At 40.8% G+C, this 22579-nt stretch overlaps 1 protein-coding gene, 1 long non-coding RNA gene and 1 pseudogene across 2 annotated transcripts in view; 2 read left to right on the top strand and 1 right to left on the bottom strand.

Moving 5' to 3' along the window:
• Positions 1 to 11856, top strand: part of LOC123055465 (probable carboxylesterase 3) — a 32648-nt gene extending 20792 nt beyond the window's left edge. The window contains exons 2-3 of the mRNA XM_044479481.1: positions 5897 to 5928; positions 10534 to 11856. Of these exons, the coding sequence (XP_044335416.1) occupies positions 5897 to 5928; positions 10534 to 11856 (1355 nt within the window). The remainder of the gene's footprint in view (positions 1 to 5896; positions 5929 to 10533) is intronic.
• Positions 11857 to 18754: 6898 nt separating this feature from the next.
• On the bottom strand, positions 18755 to 20852 carry LOC123048225 (uncharacterized). The gene is made up of 3 exons (XR_006423255.1): positions 20318 to 20852; positions 20127 to 20223; positions 18755 to 19384 (listed from the first exon to the last, which is right to left on the bottom strand). It is a non-coding gene; the product is annotated as an uncharacterized lncRNA (long non-coding RNA).
• A 508-nt stretch (positions 20853 to 21360) lies between these two features.
• LOC123048224 (probable amidase At4g34880) overlaps positions 21361 to 22579 on the top strand; it is an 8842-nt pseudogene continuing 7623 nt past the window's right edge.

Raw genomic sequence — 22579 nt, 5'->3', positions numbered from 1 at the left:
TATATTCTAAGTTTGTGTTGATAATTGGAATGCTATAATATGGGGCTATTGTCTAGTTTATTGCAGAGAAAAGAGCTTTTGGCGCTGTGAGAAGGCACTTCAAAATCAATTGGCAATCTCATCTGAATCACACGTTCACAATGCATCCACATGACAGTTTCAAATTTGTTTGTTAATAGTACTAGAATATACTCCACCCCGCATATAAGATTTGTTTGATGTCAAACTACACAAAGTTTTGCCAAATTTATATTAAAAAATATCAACATCTACAATACTGAAGTTATATGGTAGGAAAATTTATTTCATGATGCATCCAATTATATTTGATTTCGCATTGTGAATATTAATTTATTTTCCTTTAAAGTTGGTCAAACTTTACTAAGTTTGACTTCAGGCAAAGTTTTTATCCGGACTAAAAAGAAAAGGAGGAAGTACATGGTGTTGGATCACCCCTCCAACATTTGCCAATTTTCAATTTTTTGGAATTATTATACATTAATCGAAGACAAAGTCATCCTCCCATTCATGTAGAAACATAAACAGATATGAAAGTCTGTAGCAAGAATCTTGGGCAATGTGAGTACAACTACTCACTTTAATATGACGACGACTTAGCCAGTCAGTCACATATAAAGACAATCTTATTATTTAATTTATTAAAGTACTATATTATAGCACCACAACTCTAAGATACTATAATTAATTACTATTCGTTGACTGAAAGTCAAATGTCGTTGTTCAAGTAGAGACAAACACATATTTGGAAGTCTGGAGCAAGAATCTTAGGCACAGGTGAGGTATAGTTACTCATTAATTTTGATTTGACAACAAGTATTTCGGGAGTGCCATCATGTTGGCATTCACGAAGACATGAAAAATGAAGACCCTTGAACGTGTTGGTATTCATGAAGACACAAAAAGTGATAGGAAAGTCAAAATGAATCTTCACACATAAAAATTGTACAAGTGCTCACTTTGGTTTGAAGATTACTTAGCCAGTGAGTCACGAATGATAATTGTGTTGTGCCTTGTCACATTAGTGCATCACCATAGCTATCTGAGTATGCACTTCCATTTTTTTCACATTAGGGCTAGCATAACTTCATATGAAAATCATATGCAATTTTATTGTACGCAGAGCAATTTTGTCTTTCGTACCATATGCAGTTCACAAACAGGTCGTCACTGCATAGGCTAATATTTCTGTCGTTGGGTAATCTGCAATGACTAGATACATTACAAGCCCTTGTCACTCTCAACCATTTCTTAACAACTTTATGTACGTCAACAACTCAACTTGGCAATCTTTATTTGGGCTTAATGTGTAACGTTGAACATATGTACATTCATTCATGGTAACTGGCCAGTTTTGGTTGACATTACTTTTATCATATACGTTCAACTTGAGTACTTGAAAATCTTTTTCCCTCGTCAAAGATTCCCTTCATTTTTAGGAAATCATTGAAACAATTTTTTTAGTATCCATTGACTAACAAAACCTAGTTTGCCCACACAATACAAAACTTTGTACCAAGAATATTCTTAAGCACACACGTCACATATAAGATAGGAAGCGCAAGTGCTCATTTTCTTTGATGGCAGCCACATTGAGGTAACATGCACAGGTAAGTGCACTACTCACTTCATCCCATAATATATATAGTACGCCATTCGTTTCACAAAAGTCAAACTTCACAAACTTCGATCAATTTTATATACAAAATTATCTATATTTAAAAATCAAATATATGTCATATTAAAATATATATTGAAATGAATCTAATGGTGTGGATTTAGTACATATGTTTTATATTTCTGAAAACTGGTTCAAACTATACGTCATATGCACTACATTTTGAAATGAAAGGAGTATTTTGCTCACGTGTAGCTTGACGATATGGTACATGTGAATTCAGGACTTATATTTTTATTAGTGGTGACACTTTTTTTTGAGACTTTGTGGACAAACTCGAACGACACGAATTAGTAAACAAAATATCATTTTCACGCGCCAAATTAATTATATGATTAGTTAGGAGTAGGGCATTTTGGAGACCGAGCTCCATGGAGCTCTTTATTTTGAAAAATTCAAAATTCATAAATTTTGGTTTAAAAAATTCTGAAAAAATATTCACATGAATGCAAGGATGTAAAGTGTATGTGTGAAAAATTTCAGGATGAAATACCTTGAATTGCGAGTTGCACAAAAAAAACAAAATCATGGACTTTAAAGATGAACAGTACATATGCTAAAAAGCCCCAGAATAGTCTTTTTTGTGTAGCTCACATTTTATTGTATTTCGACCTAAAAATTTGCAAACATGTATATCATGTATCTACCTATATGTGTATTTATTTTCAGCATTTTTTGAAACTAAAAAGTTTGAATTTTGAAATTTTCAAATAAAGACCTCCATAGAGCTCGGTCTCCGTTTGGCATTTTCGATTAGTTACTGTATATGTGTCGACTCCTTAGTTATTCCAGGAGGTACGAACGAAGAGCTATTAATTGGTAATAGGTCATTGCAAAAGAAAATAAGCCCTTTAACGTCATGAACAAATTTTAAAACCAGTGAGGGTTTTCTAGATGGTACGAATAAGTTCTTAGCACAGAAAAATGATTATACAAATGTCATGAACGTCCTGGAAACAAGATTAAACCAATGTTAAAAACCAGAAAAAAAAACACAGAATCAAATCAACGATATAGAGAAACCACCACATACACACTCTAGTAGGCCGAACCATGAAGGGAGTCCTTGTTGGCAAGTGTACCATCCGGCTCGCTACATGACGAACATAGACACGTCCCCTTGCCTGGGGCCCAGCTTTAGGCTGCGCACCCCATCTGGGCCATCGATTGATCGGATTGACTAATGTCTGGCAGCCGCCATATGCTTATTTTCCTGCCGCACACCGACCACCCGGGCAACGCCACATATTGTTGTCCCCTTTATGCGACTGTGCTATTATGTTATCATATGTTACATCGCCTGTCCACCCATACATTATATCAGATGCCTAGAATACATGTGTGACACTGTACGACTCAAATTCCAATTATTTCTATTTTAACAAAACTCCATATCAAGTCTACACACTGTACGACCCAATGTCCAATTGTTTCTATTAGCCAGAGACAAAAGTAACAAATTACGGACCTAAGCTTTAGTTACACAAGGCTTTAGTATAAGTAAATTACAATATTTTAGATATTAATCAAATAACATTGAATTTTGCAATTAATAACATAATTTACATCGATGACACATGTCACAACTAACACCCAACACATACATAGACCTTAAAAGTAAGTAAATAACAAGGCATATCATAGCCAAAGAGGTAGAGGACATGCACAAATGAGCTAGGCAAATAAATCCACACGTGCATAAGGGATACGGCAGTTACATGTATAGATCAGCTAGTGCATACATGCATAGATCGACGAAAGGACAGTGGAAGGTGGCCAAGTGGACCCGCAGATGATTGCCTCGGGCAAATACAACAGTATCACATCACAGAGAAGGAAAAAAAACCACCCGACTGTACCTCTCAAATTTTCATAATATGTTCAAGTTGTCCACGAACCCTCATACCCACCTCATATGTGGGGAGGATATGACAGTGTCCCGGCCTGACCGGACAACCTGCCACATAGGATTTGGCCCACTCTTGACCACATTTTCTCTTTCTTTGTTCTTTTCTCTCTTTTCATATCTATCAATCATATGCATGTGATAGGGCGTCTCGACTACTCCCGGTCGGTGCTGCATCAGGATGGCGTGGGCTGCCAGTGCATGCGTGCACTCACGATGGCTTGTTTGCGGAGCGCACAGATCTGGCTCGCTGGAAGCATGGATTTGGCAGGCAGCGGCAGATCTCACGGTTAGAACTAAGATCCGGAGAATCTGGATCAGCAACCGCACGCACCTGTCCGCACCAAGCCATCCACGGATCGTCCGCTCCTACTTGCAACTAGTGAAGACAGACGGTGAGTGCGGCATCTAGCTAGGATGGGGCATGCATCGAGCTCCCTGCTAGGTGATGGACTTCTGTGTGGGTGATGAGCAACCGACGGCGCTATGGACTATGGTCCATGGGTTGGTGGTGGTGATTCAGATCTGGTTGACCGAGCGAGGTGATTGCAGACCGTGCTATAGTGACGTCCTATGGCTCGACGACGCTAATGGTCACCGAAAGATTTTCGGGAGTGTTCATCTCTGAAGATCCAGTAGTTGACCTCAGCGGTGAGATGCAAATTATGGACGACAACTTGATGTAGTGGGATGGTTGTGCAGCGGCGACGGTCACATCGCATGTAGTTGTTGGGATTGTGGAAAAGTGGTCATGGCGACAACACTTGAGTGACTTCGTTGGTGGTGCTACTTGAGCACTCGATCATGAGCTCAGGGGTGAAAGCCTAGGTCTGGCCCAATCTGGTTAAACCTGGCCATGGCAATGTTTTTACGTCATTGTTAAAGGCATTGCTCGGATATGCTCGGATTTATTTTTCAGGGTGAAAACTCTAGCCTTGGTGGTTGGATCCGGTGATGGCAACGCTTGAGTGTCGCTCCCTTCTTGAAGGCATTGATGTTGAAGAACCTCGTCGTTAGTGTGGTGTCATGAGATGGTTGGTGCGGATATGGTTGTTGTAGTAATTTTCCGATCATGGATCTGATCGCCTTGGGTTTTCTTTTTTTCCTTGCCTAAGCATAGCTTTGGTCTTAAATGACCTTTCTATTTGCCGTCGTATTTTTTATGTCTGTGTTGGTGTTGACTGTTTGCATCCTATCTATATAGAGGCTGGGTGTGTGCTCTTTAGTTTTGAATACATTTGATGCTACTTTCTGAGCCAATAAAATTCACCCTTTATCGAAAATACTCATGGTTCAACGTGTACTTTTGCAATAGAAGATACACGACACGATTCATGTGGAAATCCTTAGCTATTTATTAACAAATATTTTGTGAAGGAATGCAGATAATTATTTGAACTCATTATGGAAGTCCACAATGAAATGCAACTATTAATGAGCAAACATATTGCATAATCTTTTAATGGATTGCAACCAAATTATATTGCCAAACATCTTAAAAAAATTGTACACACCTTTTAACTAATAAAGTATATATGGCCGACTGTTGTAAGTCATCACCACTGACATAAAACTCCATAGCCATAAATATCTAGCTCTATTTACGCTGGAGATTTCACATGGAAGAATTTTATTTGGTGGTCAAAAATACTCTGTTGCAAAAAGGCTTTGTTCTGTTTGAGATAAATAGGTTGCCAACCATCACTCCACTAACTCATGTTTAATATCTAGTGACCCAAAAGTATTATATATACATAATTTTTTTTGCAAAGATATTTTACAAATGCATGCTCCTCTCTTTTCCGAAAAACATGAATCAAAATGTACCACCATCGGCTAAAAAATTCAGTTAACAGATATCAAATGGTTGTCTTAGTGGAACTGTTTTTTTAGATAAACTCTAAAGTGAAACTATTTAAGATGGTCTATACTCAACTGTTTCAGCAAACTGTTTCGGGTAAGAAGTTGCTTCCGTACCAGTACTACAATCCCAAGAAGAGAAATTTCAAGATGCACCAAATTGTTTGGACTGCAAGTCTATTTTGATCCAATGGCCTAGATTGAGTATGATGACGTATTATCAAATGGCTTTCTATACCGAGATTTAGCATAATGGCTAACAAATATTTGAATTATTCATATATGGAAGCATATTGCTCTATTGGCTTATCATCATGCTGCCGCCAAAGGTCCACCTCGCCTCCGGTGGCCCTAGGGCCATGGGGGCGCGGTGGACTTTGGTAAGGGCTGGCGGGAGGGCTCTGTTGTTAGTTATTCCTTTGATTTTTGTTAAGGTTTGTGTTCTGCTCTTGAAGGCAAGACGGCGGCGGCTCCCTGAAGATGGAATAAATGTCTCGTTGCCTAGCATCGTTGTTAGCCCCCGTTCCGATGATGCGCCTAGCATCGTTGGTGGGCGTATGGAGGTGTGTCTCCGGCGGATCTATCCACGGTGGATTTGCTCGGATCTGATTATTGTTCGTCTGTGTTCGTGCGTCTTCGGGTTGGATCCTTCTCATCTATGTTATTCTTCATCGACGGCGGTTGCTAACATATCACAAGGAAGGGGCGCAGTCGCAACACAGGGCAGGGGAGAGAGGAGAGGTGCGACCCTCCTCAGCGGCTGGGCTCCGGCCGGCGACCGACGAGGGTGGCGAGCCGATGATGGTTAGGGCGCCGGGAGTTGGGATGAGGCAGATGGAGGAATGGTTCTGCTCCAGACGAGGGCGTGGCTACTGCGTTCATCTTGGGTCGACAGGTAAGTGTTATTGGGCTGTTTTGTTTGGCCCAGTGTGAAATCCATAGGTATATAGGCTAATCAAAAAAACCAGGTGGGCCTGGGCCCACCTGTCCACCCTGTAGCTCAGTCCCTGAGCATAGATGTGACATCTGGAGCAAATATATGTAGTCATATTACACATTTTTTTTGTTATGTAGGCGCCCCATTTATTTCATTCAAATAGTTTTCTCTTTTGATACAACATTTTATCACATGCTTCATATGCTTTACTGTTTTTAAAATATAAAGTAAGTGCACTTCTAAATTTGTTTCTGCACTTAGAGTTCACGCAGCACCACGCGGTGCATCATCTAGTTTTTATAACACCACACAATAGAATAAGGAGAAAACTGGGTAGGTCTGAAAAGTAGGGGTAATATGAGTAGTGGGTTTGAGTTAGGGGAAGAAATGGAATTGTCGCTTAAAAGAATTACTCGATTTACTTATTTATACCCGAGTCAGCACTGTACACTCTATCAGCAATGTGTGGTACAAATGATCACTTTAATATGACGACGACTTAGCCAGCCAGTCACATATAATAACCGTGTTATGATTTAATTTATTCACACTAGTACTCCAGTACAGCACCACAACTCTAACATATGAGAATTACTGTTTGTTGACTGAAAGCCAAATGTCGTTGTTCAAGTCGAGACAAACACATATTTGAAAGTCCCGAGCAAGAATCTTAAGCAGAGGTGACGTACAGTTGCTCATTAATTTTGATTTGACAACAAGTATTTGGGGAGTACCATCATCTTGGTATTCATGAAGACACAAAAAATGAAGACCCTTGAACGTCTTGGTATTCATGAAGACACAAAAAATGATAGGAAAGTCAAAAAGAATCTTCACACATAAAAATTGTACAAGTGCTCACTTTGGTTTGAAGATTACTTAGCCAGTCAGTCGCATATGATAATTGTGTTGTGCTTTTCACACTAGTGCATCACCACAGCTATGTGAGTATGACACTTCATAACAACTTCTCATTTTTTTTCACATTAGGGCTAGGATAACTTCATATGCAATTTTATTGTACGCAGATTAATTTTATCTGTCGTACCATATGCAGTTCACAAGCAGGTCGTCACTGCACATGCTATTGTTTCGGTCATTGGGTAATCTACAATGACTAGATCCATTACAAGCCCCTGTTACTCTCAACCCTTTCTTAACAGCTTTATGTACGTCGACAACTCAACTTGCCAATCTTTTGTACATGCTTGGCAGCTGGGCATTTTTATTTGACATTGATTTTATCATATACGTTCAACTTCAGTTCTTGATATCTAATTTTCCGAGTGAAGGGTGCCCTTCATTTTCAAATGATCATTCAGACCAATTTTTACTATTCGCTGACTAACTAAATTAAACCTAGTTTGTCCACCTGATACGAAAGCTCTACACCCAGAATATTCTTAAGCACACACCTCACGTATACGATAGGAAGCGCAAGTGCCGCTTTATTTAACAAAAAACGTTGTCAGCCACATCGACGTCACATGCACATAGGTAAATTATGTGCTCCCTTTATCAAATAATACAGTATGCATTGGTTTTCACAAACGTCAAACTTCACGAACTTTGGTAAAAGTTTATAAAGAAAGGTATATATATCTACACCATCCATTTATTTATTTACTCTGTATATAAGATTTGTCTTTAGTCAGACTTCGTAAAGTTTGACCAAATTAATGCAGTGAATCTAATGGTGTGGATTCAGTGTTCTAGATGCTTACACTATTTTATTGTAAAAAGCTGGTTAGAGTTTATGTAATTTGACTTACAAAAATCTCATATGACCCACATTTTGGACCGGATGGAGCATAATTTTGCTTGAGTGTAGCCTGACGAGGGACATGGTACGCATACATTCCGGACAATATTTCCTAATAGTGGTCGATTTTTATTTTAGTTTTTGAGAGACTTTGTGAACAAACTCGAACGACATGAATCAGTAAAAAAAATTACTAATTTTGTGTGACAAAACATAAATGTATGATTTGTTGTATATGTGTTGGCTCCCGAGTTCTTTCAAGAGAAAAACAAGTCCTTTCGCAATTGATTTCTTTAAAAATAGTTTGACCAACTTTATAGAAAAATAATAATATCTACTAGCCAAATAAATACAATGTGAGTATACATATTTCATACCCTCTCTATCCATAGATATACAGGACCTAATGCGTTTTCAGGGCTAACTTTGACCAAATTTTAGAACAATAATATATGACATGCAAGTTACACGAAGCATATTGTCAAATTCGGACGTGAAAGGAGCTTTCAATGATATAATTTTCACACTATACATCTCATATACTATTAACCTTATCAATAGTCAAAGGCAGTCTCGAAAAACACATTAGACCCTATATTTATGGACGGAGGGATTAAGAGATCTATTAATATTGATTTAGTAAGTGTTCGTTTTTTTCTATAAACATGGTCGAGTCAACTTAAGGAAGTTTGAATGCATACCATAGTTAAAAGAAGAGACATTTACATTACTACCCATAGCTCGAACCCGCTACTCTCATTGACCCCTAATTTTCAGACCTACTCAGTTTTGCCCCTAATTCGTGATGACGGTCTATTTTAGAAATGCCCCTGAGTAACGTTTCTATCAGGTATTCTTTGCTTTCCAAGCTTGGTGACGTTCCTCTGGAGCTGTTAGTGCTTTCCGTTCTTTTGTAGCATCCCTACAAATATTTATTCTCTCCGAAAACATAAACACCAAGAAACATGAATTGCCATCCATGGAGATCCTCAAGGATGTTACAAAATAATGGAAAACTCCGGCAACTACAGAGGAATGCCAGGAAGCTTTGAAAGCAGAGAAGACCTAAACGAAACATCACTCCGGGGTATTTCTATAAGACCACACAACGGAATAAGGGCAAAACGGAGTTGGTATGAGAATTAGGGGTAAATGTGAGTAATGAGTTTGAGTTAGGGGCAGAGATGAAACTGTCCCTTAAAAATTCGAAAACACTAACGCCCACACGTGTGGGCGTCTGGCAACTCGCCCACACGCATGGATCCTCGTCCAACCAATTCTGCACGAATCTTGGCGCGTTCTAGCAGTTTTTGTGTGCCACGTAGGCCTAAGCTGGTGTGTGGGCATTCATCCGGTCGTCCACACGTTCTTTTTCACCACACGGGGGGCTGCTGTGTGGGCGTTTAGCAATTCGCCCACACACCAATTTTCACGCACGCAGAGGGGGTTGGTGTGTGGGTGTTTATCACTTCGCCCACACGCCGGCCCGTCTCCTCGCCCACACCCAAAGCTGGCAGTTGCCATGTGTTTCTGCAGGGTACATGGCAACCGCCCTAACTTTGCTTGTAAGCAGATGGCAACTCTCTTTTACCCGAGTTGCCATGTGTTTTTGCATGGTACATGGCAACTGCCCTAGCGTGCACGTAAGCAGATGGCAACTCTTTTTTTTTACATGGCAACTGCCCTAGCGTGCTTGTGAGCACATGGCAACTCTCTCTTTTTACCCGAACATGTTTTTTTGCCATGCCTTTTTGTAGTGCTACATGGCAACTGCCTAGTGTTAGTGGGTGGCAATTCCTAAAGTTTTGAAATCATGGCAACTGCAGTAGACCAGACCATACATGGCAACTGCAGTTGAGCAACCATGTCAACTGTAGTTGTCCGACATGGCAACCGAAATTCAGCGACATGGCAACTGTAGTTAAACGAACATGGACGAGGGTCTGGACCATGGCAACTGCGGGACGCGCGGTGACTGTCACGCGGGGCGTGCGGGACCACGAGGTACGAGGCCTGACAGTCGGGGCGTGTGGGCGTTATCTATTTCGCCCACACGCACGCGTGGGAGAGTGATCGGGAGGGAAAAAAGAAGTGTGTGGGCATTACTTATTTTGCCCACACGTAGGTGTGTAGGCTGCTCCTTTTATACACCACACAAAATGTGTGGGCAGACCCCTAACGCCCACCTGTGTGGCACTTATCGGGTCCTAAAAATTTATTTATTTATACCGAGTCAACACTGCATATACACTCAATCATCCTAGTAAGCTAGATAAAACTGCCTCCACACACCAACTGCGGGATAGTAAGCTCCATCAAGCAGGATGCATACAAACAAGAGTTCTCCACTGAGAAAGATGGATGACGGCGAGGCGGACCTCACCGTCGACCTGTATCCATTCATACGCGAATACAAAGGCGGCCGTGTGGAGCGCTTCCTGCGCAGCCCATTCGTGGCAGCGTCGGAGGACGCGGCTGCCAACCGTGGCGTGGCAACGAGGGACGTCGTCGTCGACGAAAACACCGGAGTATCGGCACGCCTGTTTCTTCCCTCCAACGCAGCTGCCGCTGCTGCCACCGGCGGCGAGAGGCTCCCCGTCATCATGTACGTCCACGGCGGATCCTTCTGCACGGAGAGCGCCTTCTGCCGCACGTACAACAACTACGCCAGGTCACTCGCCGCGCGCGCCGGGGCGCTCGTCGTGTCCGTTGAGTACCGTCTCGCGCCGGAGCATCCCGTCCCTGCGGCCTACGACGATGCATGGGCGGCGCTCCAGTGGGTGGCGTCCGTCTCTGACCCCTGGCTCTCCGACTACGCCGACCCCGGGCGCACGTTCCTCGCCGGCGACAGCGCCGGCGGGAACATCGTCTACAACACGGCGGTGCGTGCGGCCAGCGGTGGTGGCACTGGAAACCACGTCGACGTCGAGGGGCTTGTCATCGTGCACCCGTACTTCTGGGGCGTCGAGCGGCTGTCCAGCTCCGAGCTAGTCTGGGACGGCGGCGCCATGTTTACACCGGAGTTCATCGACAGGGTCTGGCCGTTCGTTACGGCGGGCCATCTCGGCAACGATGATTGCTGGGTCAACCCTATCGACGAGGAAATCGCCTCGCTGACATGCCGTCGTGTGCTGGTCGCCGTCGCCGAGAAGGACACCCTGCGTGATCGCGGGCGCTGTCTGGCGGCCCGCGTGCGTGACTGCTGCGCGTGGGCGGATGATGAGAACGCGGTGACATTGGTGGAGTCGGAGGGCGAAGACCATGGCTTCCACCTGTACAACCCACTCCGTGCGAGCAGTAAGGTTCTCATGGAGGCCATAGTGCAGTTCATCAACCAGCCCACCGCCATGCCATTGCCGGCCGCTTTGCTGCCGGAGCTGCACGAGCTGCATGCATGCGGTGGTAACAAGAAGCCATCTGCTGGTGACATGGGCTCATGCTTCCCTATTCTCGGCGTGCCTACTAGGCCGTATATGGACGTATTTGGTTATGGCATGGCCATGAAAGCTTCGAGTGTCCCACAAGGTATGACACGTACTAGCTGCTTACACATTGGTGGACAGGGGAGAAGAGCATCCAAGACTAGATATGGGTTACCTTTGAGCCATGTCATCAGGCATGACAAGACCAACATGAGGTTCTCGTTATCAGCAGCAACAGCTCCGGGCACATGTGTTTTTCACAACTTCATCTAGTAGACGATAGTGTACAACTCTACATGCATCCAGGATTCCAGGTGTCAGAAGGTCGGGGACAACGGTTGTGCATGCTCCAGCGTAAGTGCAAGTAAGAATATTACAGGGAAGGTACGTAAAAGGTTATACCAAGACTATATATCCACCACACCACCAGCTGCTTTGGGCCAAAGAAATCTATGTTGTGTATGTTTTTTTTTTTGGAGTGGTGTATGCTCTTCTTTCTTATAAACTATGTATGTAAGATCGATGTATGAATAATGTACTATTAGTGTATTGTCATACATCGAGTTTGTACAAAATTTGTAGTCTACTCCTCAACACATGTACAACTCCCTCCGTTCCAGAATATAAAATGTATTAATTTTCGTGCAAGTCATACTCGTGTATGTTTGATCAAATACAGAATAAAATATCGACATCTACAATACAAAATAAATAAAATATAAAACTACTTTTCATGATGCATCTAATGATGCAAAATTTGGTATTATAGATATTGATATTTTTTTCTAAAACTTGGTCAAACATGCACATGTTTGACTTTTGAAAAAACCAATACACTACATATTTTGGAACCGAGGGAGTAGCACACACCTACAATGGAGATGCAACCGACATGGCATTTTGTACGGAAATACAAAATGCAACTATCCCCAACCATTGAGCCACACCATAAGCGGATTTGGAACTGTGTTTTTTCTAAAAATATATATATACACAACTATTACACCACTCTTATTTGCACACAGTCGGCGGATGTTTAACTAGGGTTGGTGTTTTTGAAAAAAAATAAAATGCAACTGTCACCCCAACCATTAGTTCCACGCGCCTGCCGGATGTGCAACTCATGGTACATATTTAAGTGAAAACCTAAAATGAAACTATACGCGCAACCCCCCGGGTTCACGGCCAGCAAGTGTCCAAATGGGCTTCATATGTCTGAAAAAGATAATAAAATGCAATTGTTGTCATGGTCAACACATCACGAAAATCTTAATAAACATAAATAGAAATGAAGACAGCAAAAAAGATGTTCTCCAATAACACAAAGATTATTTTGTGCAATTATGGTCTTCAAAATAAGCAACTCCTCTATAAATATGTGGCCCTAAAAATCAAAACTAACAATTACTTCGGGGTGCATAATTTAACTTTTGTAAATTTTGTATTAAAATAACTACACTAAGTAAGAAAGATGAATTGTACTGCATAGAAAAAACAAAATTTTGAAAACTTAAATCAAGTTAAAATAACTTAATAGATACAAAAATCCCATGAATAGGTTTAGTGAAGTGTTGTGACCTGGCTTGCAAGCCCCTTTAAATGAAAGACAAACTTGCATGAATCTCGACATGAGATCGACACTTCTATATGTCAACAGAGAAATGTGTCAAATGCAAATAAAATATATGATAACTTATTAAAACTATGTACATTAAAAATGCAGGGCTTGAAAGCCCCAGTTACTACTCCTTTGCAATAAAACCAAAATGATTGGATACAAAAACTTATGAATGACCACTGAGAACAAAATATAAAAATCCAACAAATCAATAAGCATATAGTACTCTCTCCATTCGTATAAATTTTATCATAAGTCAAAGTTTTCTATGTGTGACCAAATTTTGGAGAGGATAATCAGCATTGTCATATTAAATAAATACACTGTGAAAACATGGTTTATGATGGACCTAGTAATGATGATTCAGAATATTACGAACAATAAAAAAGTATTGTGCCCATATGCATGCACAAAGAATGAATATCATAGACTACAGACGCAGGTAAACACATCCAATATCAGAATAAGGAACTACTTAACTAGGACCTCCCAACCACTATCAATTTAGGCAAACATGGCCGTTCATCTCCCCTCTTGTTTTTTTTGCAGGGCCATCTCCCCTCTTGTTGAGAGAGAAGAAATGAATAAAAATAAAACACAGTAAAACTTATGAAAATAACTTAGGATATTACATTAGAACTACTTTGGAAAAGAGCCCTATAAGAGAGGCGATATAGCCCGAAATACGAGCCCAACCCAGATTGGAAAAAAGCAAACACACAAAACCCACTCCCCATTGGCCCAACATATGGGAAACAAACAAAATAAACAACAACTCCACAAGCGCGCTGACCCTCTTATATAGACAAGAAACAACAAATAAAATTAACTCATGCACAGACCTTGATGTTCTAGATCCAACAATTATATATGTGACTAGGATTTCACTATTTATCAGGTGACTAAGAATTATCAAATACATTTTGGATAGGATCAGCTACAAAAAGCAAAATATGTGCAATTTCGTGTATCAAAAAACGCAAGTGCAATAATAAGGAAAAATACAACCACAAAAAAATCACACAAAGTCTATGAAAATGAGAATCGAAGTCTTGACATTAAATTTAAACCAAATGGACATACCCATTTTTTATTATATACTATGTAAAACACAGAGACAAATTAAGTTTGAAAACATTTTTTCTGTAGACAAATACACATTTAATTCAAAGCTATAGATAACAAAAACAATTGCACAATGTTAGTACCAAAGCAGCACCAAGTGAAACTATGAATGAACAAATGAATATGGTAGTTTGAGTTAGGTTCACAATTCGATCTCCTTGTGCTACAAAACATATTACATTTTCTTTTGAAATTTACAAAGCCTAATACGTTACATACAGTAAATGTACAAAAACCGATGACCACAAAAGGAAGAAAAAAAACAACAAAACAGATTAAAAGCCTGCAATGGAAGGCGAAAAGCCCAGAAACACACGAAGGGTCAAGACAACATTCGGCCCATTACCGTATATATTTTTCAGGACTGGACTTGGATTATCTCTGGGACATGTTATCTTCGTATAGAGAAGCATGGGAGTCCGTACATAGGTGTGTGACTACCATATGGCTTGTAAAGCAAATGGGTGGTGATGTTTCTCTAATTTCTAGGACGATTGTCGGCTGCGTTCTTCTTCTCCAATGGCTACTTCACCGATGGTTGGTCGTATGTCACCATAGATGTTTATGTTCTTTAGTTTTCTTCCGTTGTGTAGGTTGTATATTTCTGTCAATACTAGCAAATCGGACCTTGCGTTGCAACTGAAGAAAAGATAATAATAATCTCCAACGATCATAACCATATTTTGCTGCATCACCAAGAGACACTATCACTCTCATTTTCGTGAAAACGTGAACAATTTTTGAAAAACGTGATCACTTTTTAAAACTTGTTAACATATATGAAATCATGAACATGTTTACAGATTTTCAAACATTTTCTAAAATCATGAAACAAATTGAATTCATGAACATTTTATTATTTGCAACCATACTTATAAAAAATTGTGAACATTTTAAAAGAATATTCTTGACTAGGCGAACATTCTAAAATTGATGAACATTTTTTTGTAAATTGCTGGAACAAATTTTGGTATCCACCAACATTTTCTTGATTACCGAACATTTTTTGAAATGCATGATCATTTTTTGAATCCTCAAACATTTTCTGAATCAATAAATTATTTTTGAAGTCATTAACAGATTTATGTTTTATGATATTTTCCAATTCATAAAAAAAATTGAATAATAAAAATTTTGTTCAATTTCATTAATATTTTTTAATGCATGCACTTTTTAAAAAATAACAAACATTCTTCAATTTCCCGAACAGTTGTTTTACAAATTGTAAATGTGTTTTGAATATGCAAATATTTTTAAAGATCGCGAACATTTTTCTGAACCCATTGATACTTATGAATCATTAAATATTTTATTTGAACATCATAATTTTTTAAATTATGGAACTTTTTAAATATATAAATTATTTAAGGTACAAAAAAGAATAGAAAAAATAAAACGATAATTTATGACAAAGTATTGTAAACAGGCCGCCCGGACATGGGCCAGCCCAAACAGGCGCGCTATGTCTTATCGTAGCGTACAGAGTGCAGTATGGAACTCACCTACTGGATGGGCCGTCCCAGGCGGGTATTCCCCTGTGTGAAACGTTTTTTCATTATTTATAAATGGCATCAGTGGGTAATATTTTACAACTTTGGGGGCAATTTTGGTGATGTACCACCAAAAGCAATAGCCCCTTCATTATTACAGTTTTGCTAAGTCTTAATCGATTGAGGCTTTGTTATGTCCTAATCGATGCTATAGTCCTTTAATCTTGCATGGAGATTCATACAGATTTTTTTAGTTTTTTCATTTTTCTTATATACTGTATCATTTAACCGAGACTTGGTTAATTCTCAGTCAATTGAGACCTTGCCATACATGTATCATTAGGTATAGATTTGCAACTGGTCTATGTACACGCTTCAGTTCATGAACATTTTTGAATAATCCAAATTTTGTTCAATTTCGCTAATATTTTTAAAAAACGATTTTTTAAAAAATCAGTAACATTTTTCAATTTCCTGAACATTTATTTTCCAAATTGCAAACATTTTTTTAATATGCAAACATTCTTTCGAAAATTTCAAACATTTTCTGAATCCACAAACTTTTATGAATCATTAAACATTTTATTTGAACCCATCATTCTTTGTTCAATTTAACAATTTTAATACACGAACGTTTTAAAAAATCAGGACCATTTTTTTTGTCGAATGGTTGTTTTTCCAAATTGTGAACATTTTTTGAATATGCAAACATTTTTAAAAACCACGGACATTTTCTGCACCACAAACAATTATGAATCATTAAACATTTTATATAAAAGTCATCAATTTATAAAATTTTGGAACTTTTTTTAAGTCCTATATTATTTAAAGTAGAAAAAATGAAAAAATGAAAACAATAAATTAAAAACCAAATTTTAAAAATAGGCAGCCCGGACATGGGCCGGCCCAAAAAGGTGCGCTGTGTCGTCTCCATGTTTCTACTGCATGGACATGGGCCGGCCCATGTTTCTACTGCATGGGTCGGGCAAGGTGGGTATTCCCCTGTGTGAAACCTTTTTTATATTTATAAATGGCATCGGTGGTAATATTTTATAACTTTTGGGGCAATTTCTTTCACGTACGACCAGAAGCAATAGCCCCTTTATTATTACAGTTTTGCTAAATGTTAATGAATTAGAGACTTTGTTATGTCTTAGTCATTGCTATTTTTCTTTGATCTTGCATGGAGATTCGTACAAAAAAATTCTTCAGTTTAATCACTTGACTCAGACTTAGTTAAGCTCAGTCGATTGAGACCTAACCACACCCTCATTATTAGGTATAGACTAGTAAACATGTCCGTGCGGAGAAAGAAATACCACAAGTCTTTAGCTCAATGAGCATGGCTCAAGACCCCCTCACCAAACACATACATTCCATGTCCTCTTCCAACACGATTCCCGCTCGCCGCTTATCCTCCTTCCGGCCCTCGCCGATGGTGAGCACGTTATCTATCTAATCACAACGCATCCAAATATGGTCAACCCCAAAGTGACAAGTTCGACGCAAGCCGGCTAACTAACATCAACGCCCTTCTGGCGTGACTTCCAGACACTTTACGCACAACCACGGCAAATGCTCTCCGGCGCATGTGTGACGTTGTTTCTTCACTAACTATTATGTGAAAATTGTAAATTTCGAAGCACATCTCATGTATAGTTTAGCAAATCTGTCAGACGATTTTCAAAATTTCTATAAAATGTAACCCGTAAGGTTGTACTTTTCTGCATTTTGTAAAAAGATTAACCTTTTCTTGTTGAATTCACATGAACTACGATTAAAATGGTAATACTTTTTTCTCTTGTATGGTTACTTACTGGAGAGCACTGAACATAATAAATTTTGTAAGTTCCAACCCTACAAGACATGAAACTGAAACTGGCGTAGTCTTTTGTCCGCCAGTCTACCAGACTATGCTCTAATAGGTCGGGGATGACGTGGCCACACGCGAAGTGAGCAACAAGGTAGCCGAGGATAGTGTGGAGGGGAGGGGCAGAGTGGTGGCTGCACTTGCTAATGCCAAACTTTCTCACATCCAGTGTTGTAGGAAGCTCCCTGCCTGGTCATGTTCTTCTGATTGAAGTTTGATGTTGCCCTGAATATAAGTGGAACGGTGAGAAATGCAGTTACTTTCCAGTCCCTGTTGTATTCAAGTTTGTCACATCGATAGAGCATAGTCATAAATACTCACTCTCTCAAAAGGAGTCGAATTTAGGGGCGAAATAATTTCAGATTCGGGGAGAAAATCATAGAAGAATGTTTTGCCATGAATCCTACGGCCCCTTGTTGTCTTCAAGCTCCTTCACCACAAAACAATAAAGACCAGAAATCAAGGGAGATATCATAATCTGTGCTATACTAATCCTAATCCTCCTCTGCGAGAAGCCAGCAGCTTCCTCTGCCTGTGGAGCGCCACACACAAGAACACGGACGCTGGCCGGCGCACATCACACACCCACAGCAGACAGGCGCAAGCACAACACGAACGCTACGTTCTATAAAACCCGTGCAACTGCACGGTCTAGCTTTTTAAACCAATACATCAACTAAACCTTTTTGAAAAAAGAATTGCGTGTGAAAACTTGCACTAATGATGAATACAGAGGCTTGGTGATAAGCTCTTGAAAGTAATTATTCCAAACTACAGTTTGTTTTGTGTCGTGTGCATCAGAAAATGCTTATATTTCATTGTACAACAGATGCAACACCAAAAATGTAAAAATTGCTTAGACATCCTGAAGAAGAACCAATATGTTACTCCCTCCGTCCCAAAATAAGTGACTCAACTTTGTACTAACTTTAGTATAAAGTTAGTACAAAGTTGAGTCACTTATTTTGCGACGGACAGAGTATATAACTAACACTCTGAATATAAGTAAGAAATTAATAGATTCAATCATTTAACATTTCTCTTATTGTTTCTTTTGAGAGAGTTCCGGTTAAGCATATGTTTTTTACTAATCTTAGATGAACTATGTAAGCATGTCAAAAAAGCTTTGAATTTCATTTTCTTTAATATCACTGCGTCTATCTACAGAGACAAAACCAAATGGGAAGACGATATGACTTGAATTTGTTTCCCATGCAATAGTAGTATTTTGTCATTTGTTTTATCCACTCAGGCACCACTTAACTTTTCCCAATGACCGTGCAACAAAGTTCTGGGCTGTATGACCCTACATCAATTCATCGTATAATTTTAAGAGTATATATGTCCACATGGTCTACCATATATTTTTCTCTCAAAAATTAAATAAATAAAAAACTACCAACTTATATATTTCTTATTCCTCTCATCTAAGAGTCACTTGGAAAATGATCTAAGTTGGTAAAAAAAACATGTAGTGATTAAAGAATGTACATAGGCGGATAATTTAAGATGCAAATGACAACAGTCATGATCGATTCAGGTGATCAGTCAGGAGTGATTCTATTGCATTATTAATGGGAGATCACCTAATAGTCTATCACATGCTACGATAACTTTCTTAGGAAAACTACCAGGCCATTTTAGGTATGAAAGGAAGGATAGTTCTTCACTTGTTCGCTTCACCGAAAAGTCAAAGGTCTGCAGAAAATAGAAATCACACTGGTTAATGTGTTTGAAAATATAATTATAACTGTCGGATACAATAGAATTCAGATGTTATAATAAAGTCAAACAAAACACTGCAATAGTTTTCTCAAATATAGTATTATAAACGGAGATTAAAAAAGTAGCAATATATCTATATAAACCATGCATGTCGTATCGTACTAACAAACATATGAACAAACATGAGCTATGAGTTATCTCAATGTTTGTATTTTGAGTAACACATGGTTTCTTGGTACACTCATTCTATATTATCCGGGCGTGACTGAAGATAGCACACAACATATGATACCGTAAGTTTGTAATTGATTATTGGATTCATCCTTTTCCATGCAGACCTACACATAAATATCATGGCAACATACACATCTTGTTTTCTTTCAGATGGAAAGCCCCAACCATAATTAAATATTTGCGAATACAATACAGTATCAGATGTTTCGCTCTATGTAAGTCATGTCAGGTCTACTGAATAATGCACATTAAAACTTGATTATATAGCAATGTGTCGTACTATCATTGTAATTACTCTGAAACCATCATTCTGTCCAAAAACAATACTGCGTAGTCTTTATTTTTTGCGGGAAAACAATACTGCTTAGTGACCATGAGTTTCATAATATCTCAACTAATCAGATCAAAGTAACTCATGGGGTGCAATAGAAAATACTTCTAGATCTGGCAGGAATATGTGAGCGCTTAGCTTATCTAATACCAGAGAGACAGGTCAAATCCAAGTAGATCGCGCTTCAAAAAGAAAAACCTGTGGTTGCTGCATGATCTTGATGTCCACTACAGCAGAAGTTCTTAACCTGCACAACATTAAGTATGTGATGAGCGAGGAGAGAGGAAACTGAAGAGAGAGAGAGAGAGAGAGAGAGAGAGAACAGTAAGATGGATGCTTACACCGATCTGCTGCCGCGGCCTTCGATCCGCTGTCACCACGTGCCCTCACTTCGCCGTCGCCGCCGCAGGTCTCAAGAGGAATCTCACGCCACCGTCATCTCCTTGTCATCGTCCTCCACTGAGGAGGGGCAGCACTGCTCCCCTTCGTCGTCCTCGACTGCAGGAGGCTCCATCCCATCCTCCTTGTCCCCCTGCAGGATGAGATACGCATCGGCGCTGCCCCTCTTGTGCTGACTGCCCACCCGCACACGGCCACGCGACCTTCATCTAGCCACTTCTTGCCACCGTCGTCCACCGCATCCTGGATCTGATCGATCTGGAACTCGTCGAGATCGATGGCTGTATCTCACGAGCAGCTGCACCTGGGTCTCACGCGAGGTGCGGCGGATCCTGCCGATCTCGTCTTGATTTGATTTGACGACCCATGATCGAGGAAGGACGCCGCAGAGTGGGAGACTGGGAGGGACGGCGGCAGTGGAGGGATGGAGGCGCGGCGGCGGAAGAAACCCTCAGGTTCTCATGCGGGGCAGCAATTTCAGCTACGGGCGAGTCAGGGCTGCGTACAAACCGTTTCTTTCCACTTATAATCGTGGACTGTGGGTTGATTCTAAATAACTTCAGGGACTCTTTTGAAAAGTGCCACGACGGTGAATCCAATGAAGTTTATTATTAGGGAAAGATTGGCAACTGGTCTATGTGCACGCTCCTTATACAATTATATATACCTTATACAGTTAATATATCAATAATGCTGAAAATACAAAGAGTTACACACAATTACACGTCGAATAGAATTTTTTTCGTAACTAATCTCTCCCCCTTAATTTTCACGGGGGTGGGCCCCTTCTCCCCCTTATCCCAATCAAAACTCACTAGCGTGTACTCCCTCGGTCCGAAAAACTTGTCCCTCAAAGATGTATGTAGCATCAAGTTAGTGATAGATACATCCATTTGAGGATTAAACTTGGGAGAAGCTTTTTCAAACGGAAGGAGTAAATCCTAATAACTTTCTGTATGTCTAGCATTACCGTTAATATATAAGCGTGTAGGCCACGAGTATGTTTGTGACCGGCGAAGGAAGAGAGAGGTTCATTTCAAGTCGAGAGAGACGGCATTTCCTCTTCCACGTAAGTACTCGCGCTGCACGATGTCTCGGCTGCTCCTGGCGGCCGCCGTGGCCACGTTGGTGCTCGCCGCCGGAGCATTCGAGATCAAGGAGGCGACCCTGGCCAGCATCCAGCTCGGCTTCAAGAACGGCAGCCTCACCTCCGTGGATCTCGTCCGGCTCTACCTGGACCGCATCAGCCGCCTCAACCCGCTCCTCCGCGCCGTCATCGAGGTCAACCCAGACGCGCTCCACCATGCCGCTCGTGCGGACGCCGAGCGCCGCTCAGCCTCCTCCATCAAATACCTCGCTGGCGGCGGGCTCCTGCACGGCGTCCCTGTCCTCCTCAAGGATAACATCGCCACGCACGACGCGCTCAACACCACGGCCGGCTCCTTGACGCTGCTGGGGTCCGTGGCGAGGCGGGACGCCGGCGTGGTGCGCCGGCTCCGCCTGGCCGGCGCGGTGGTGCTCGGCAAGGCCAACCTGGACGAGTGGGCCAACTTCCGCAGCCTGCATGGCTCAGACGGCTGGAGCGCGCGCGGCGGCCAGGCCCGGGTAATTAGTTACACAACCATACACGATTTGTTTTTCTCATTTTACTCTGTCGACCATCTTGCAATTTTTCTCTTGACGGTGAACCTACCAAATAATCTTGCTCGTTTGTTCTGCTACTATATACTATAGAATCCGTACGTGCTCTCGGCTGATCCGTGCGGGTCGAGCGGGGGTCCGGCTATCGCCGCGGCGGCAAACATGGTCGCGGTGACGCTGGGAACGGAGAGGGACGGCTCCATACTCTGCCCGGCGTCGCTGAACTCGGTGGTGGGGATCAAACCGACGGTGGGGTTGACCAGCGAGCCGGAGTCATCCCCATCACACCACGGCAAGACACGATCTGGTAAGAGATGACTCATTCTATTAAAATTTGCCACTTGCCATGCCCGATTAGATACCGTTTGACTTTAGCAGATCAGATACATACCTTTATATGGGGTGGCACGTCCTAAAACAAATGCATATTTAGTGCTGTCTCTCAAAGAACTCCCCTAAACAAGATCTCTCAATGAACTGTATTTGTTTCTGATATTCTTGTTGATATAGTATGTCGAAATGCATCAATGGAGACTCGAGAGACACGGTAATGTAACTTTTTT

This window comes from Triticum aestivum, chromosome 2D (genome assembly GCF_018294505.1).
Source record: "Triticum aestivum cultivar Chinese Spring chromosome 2D, IWGSC CS RefSeq v2.1, whole genome shotgun sequence".
Classification (NCBI taxonomy): Eukaryota; Viridiplantae; Streptophyta; class Magnoliopsida; order Poales; family Poaceae; genus Triticum; species Triticum aestivum.
Note: the sequence above shows the minus strand (reverse complement) of the source record. Positions and strands in the feature narration are given on the sequence as shown.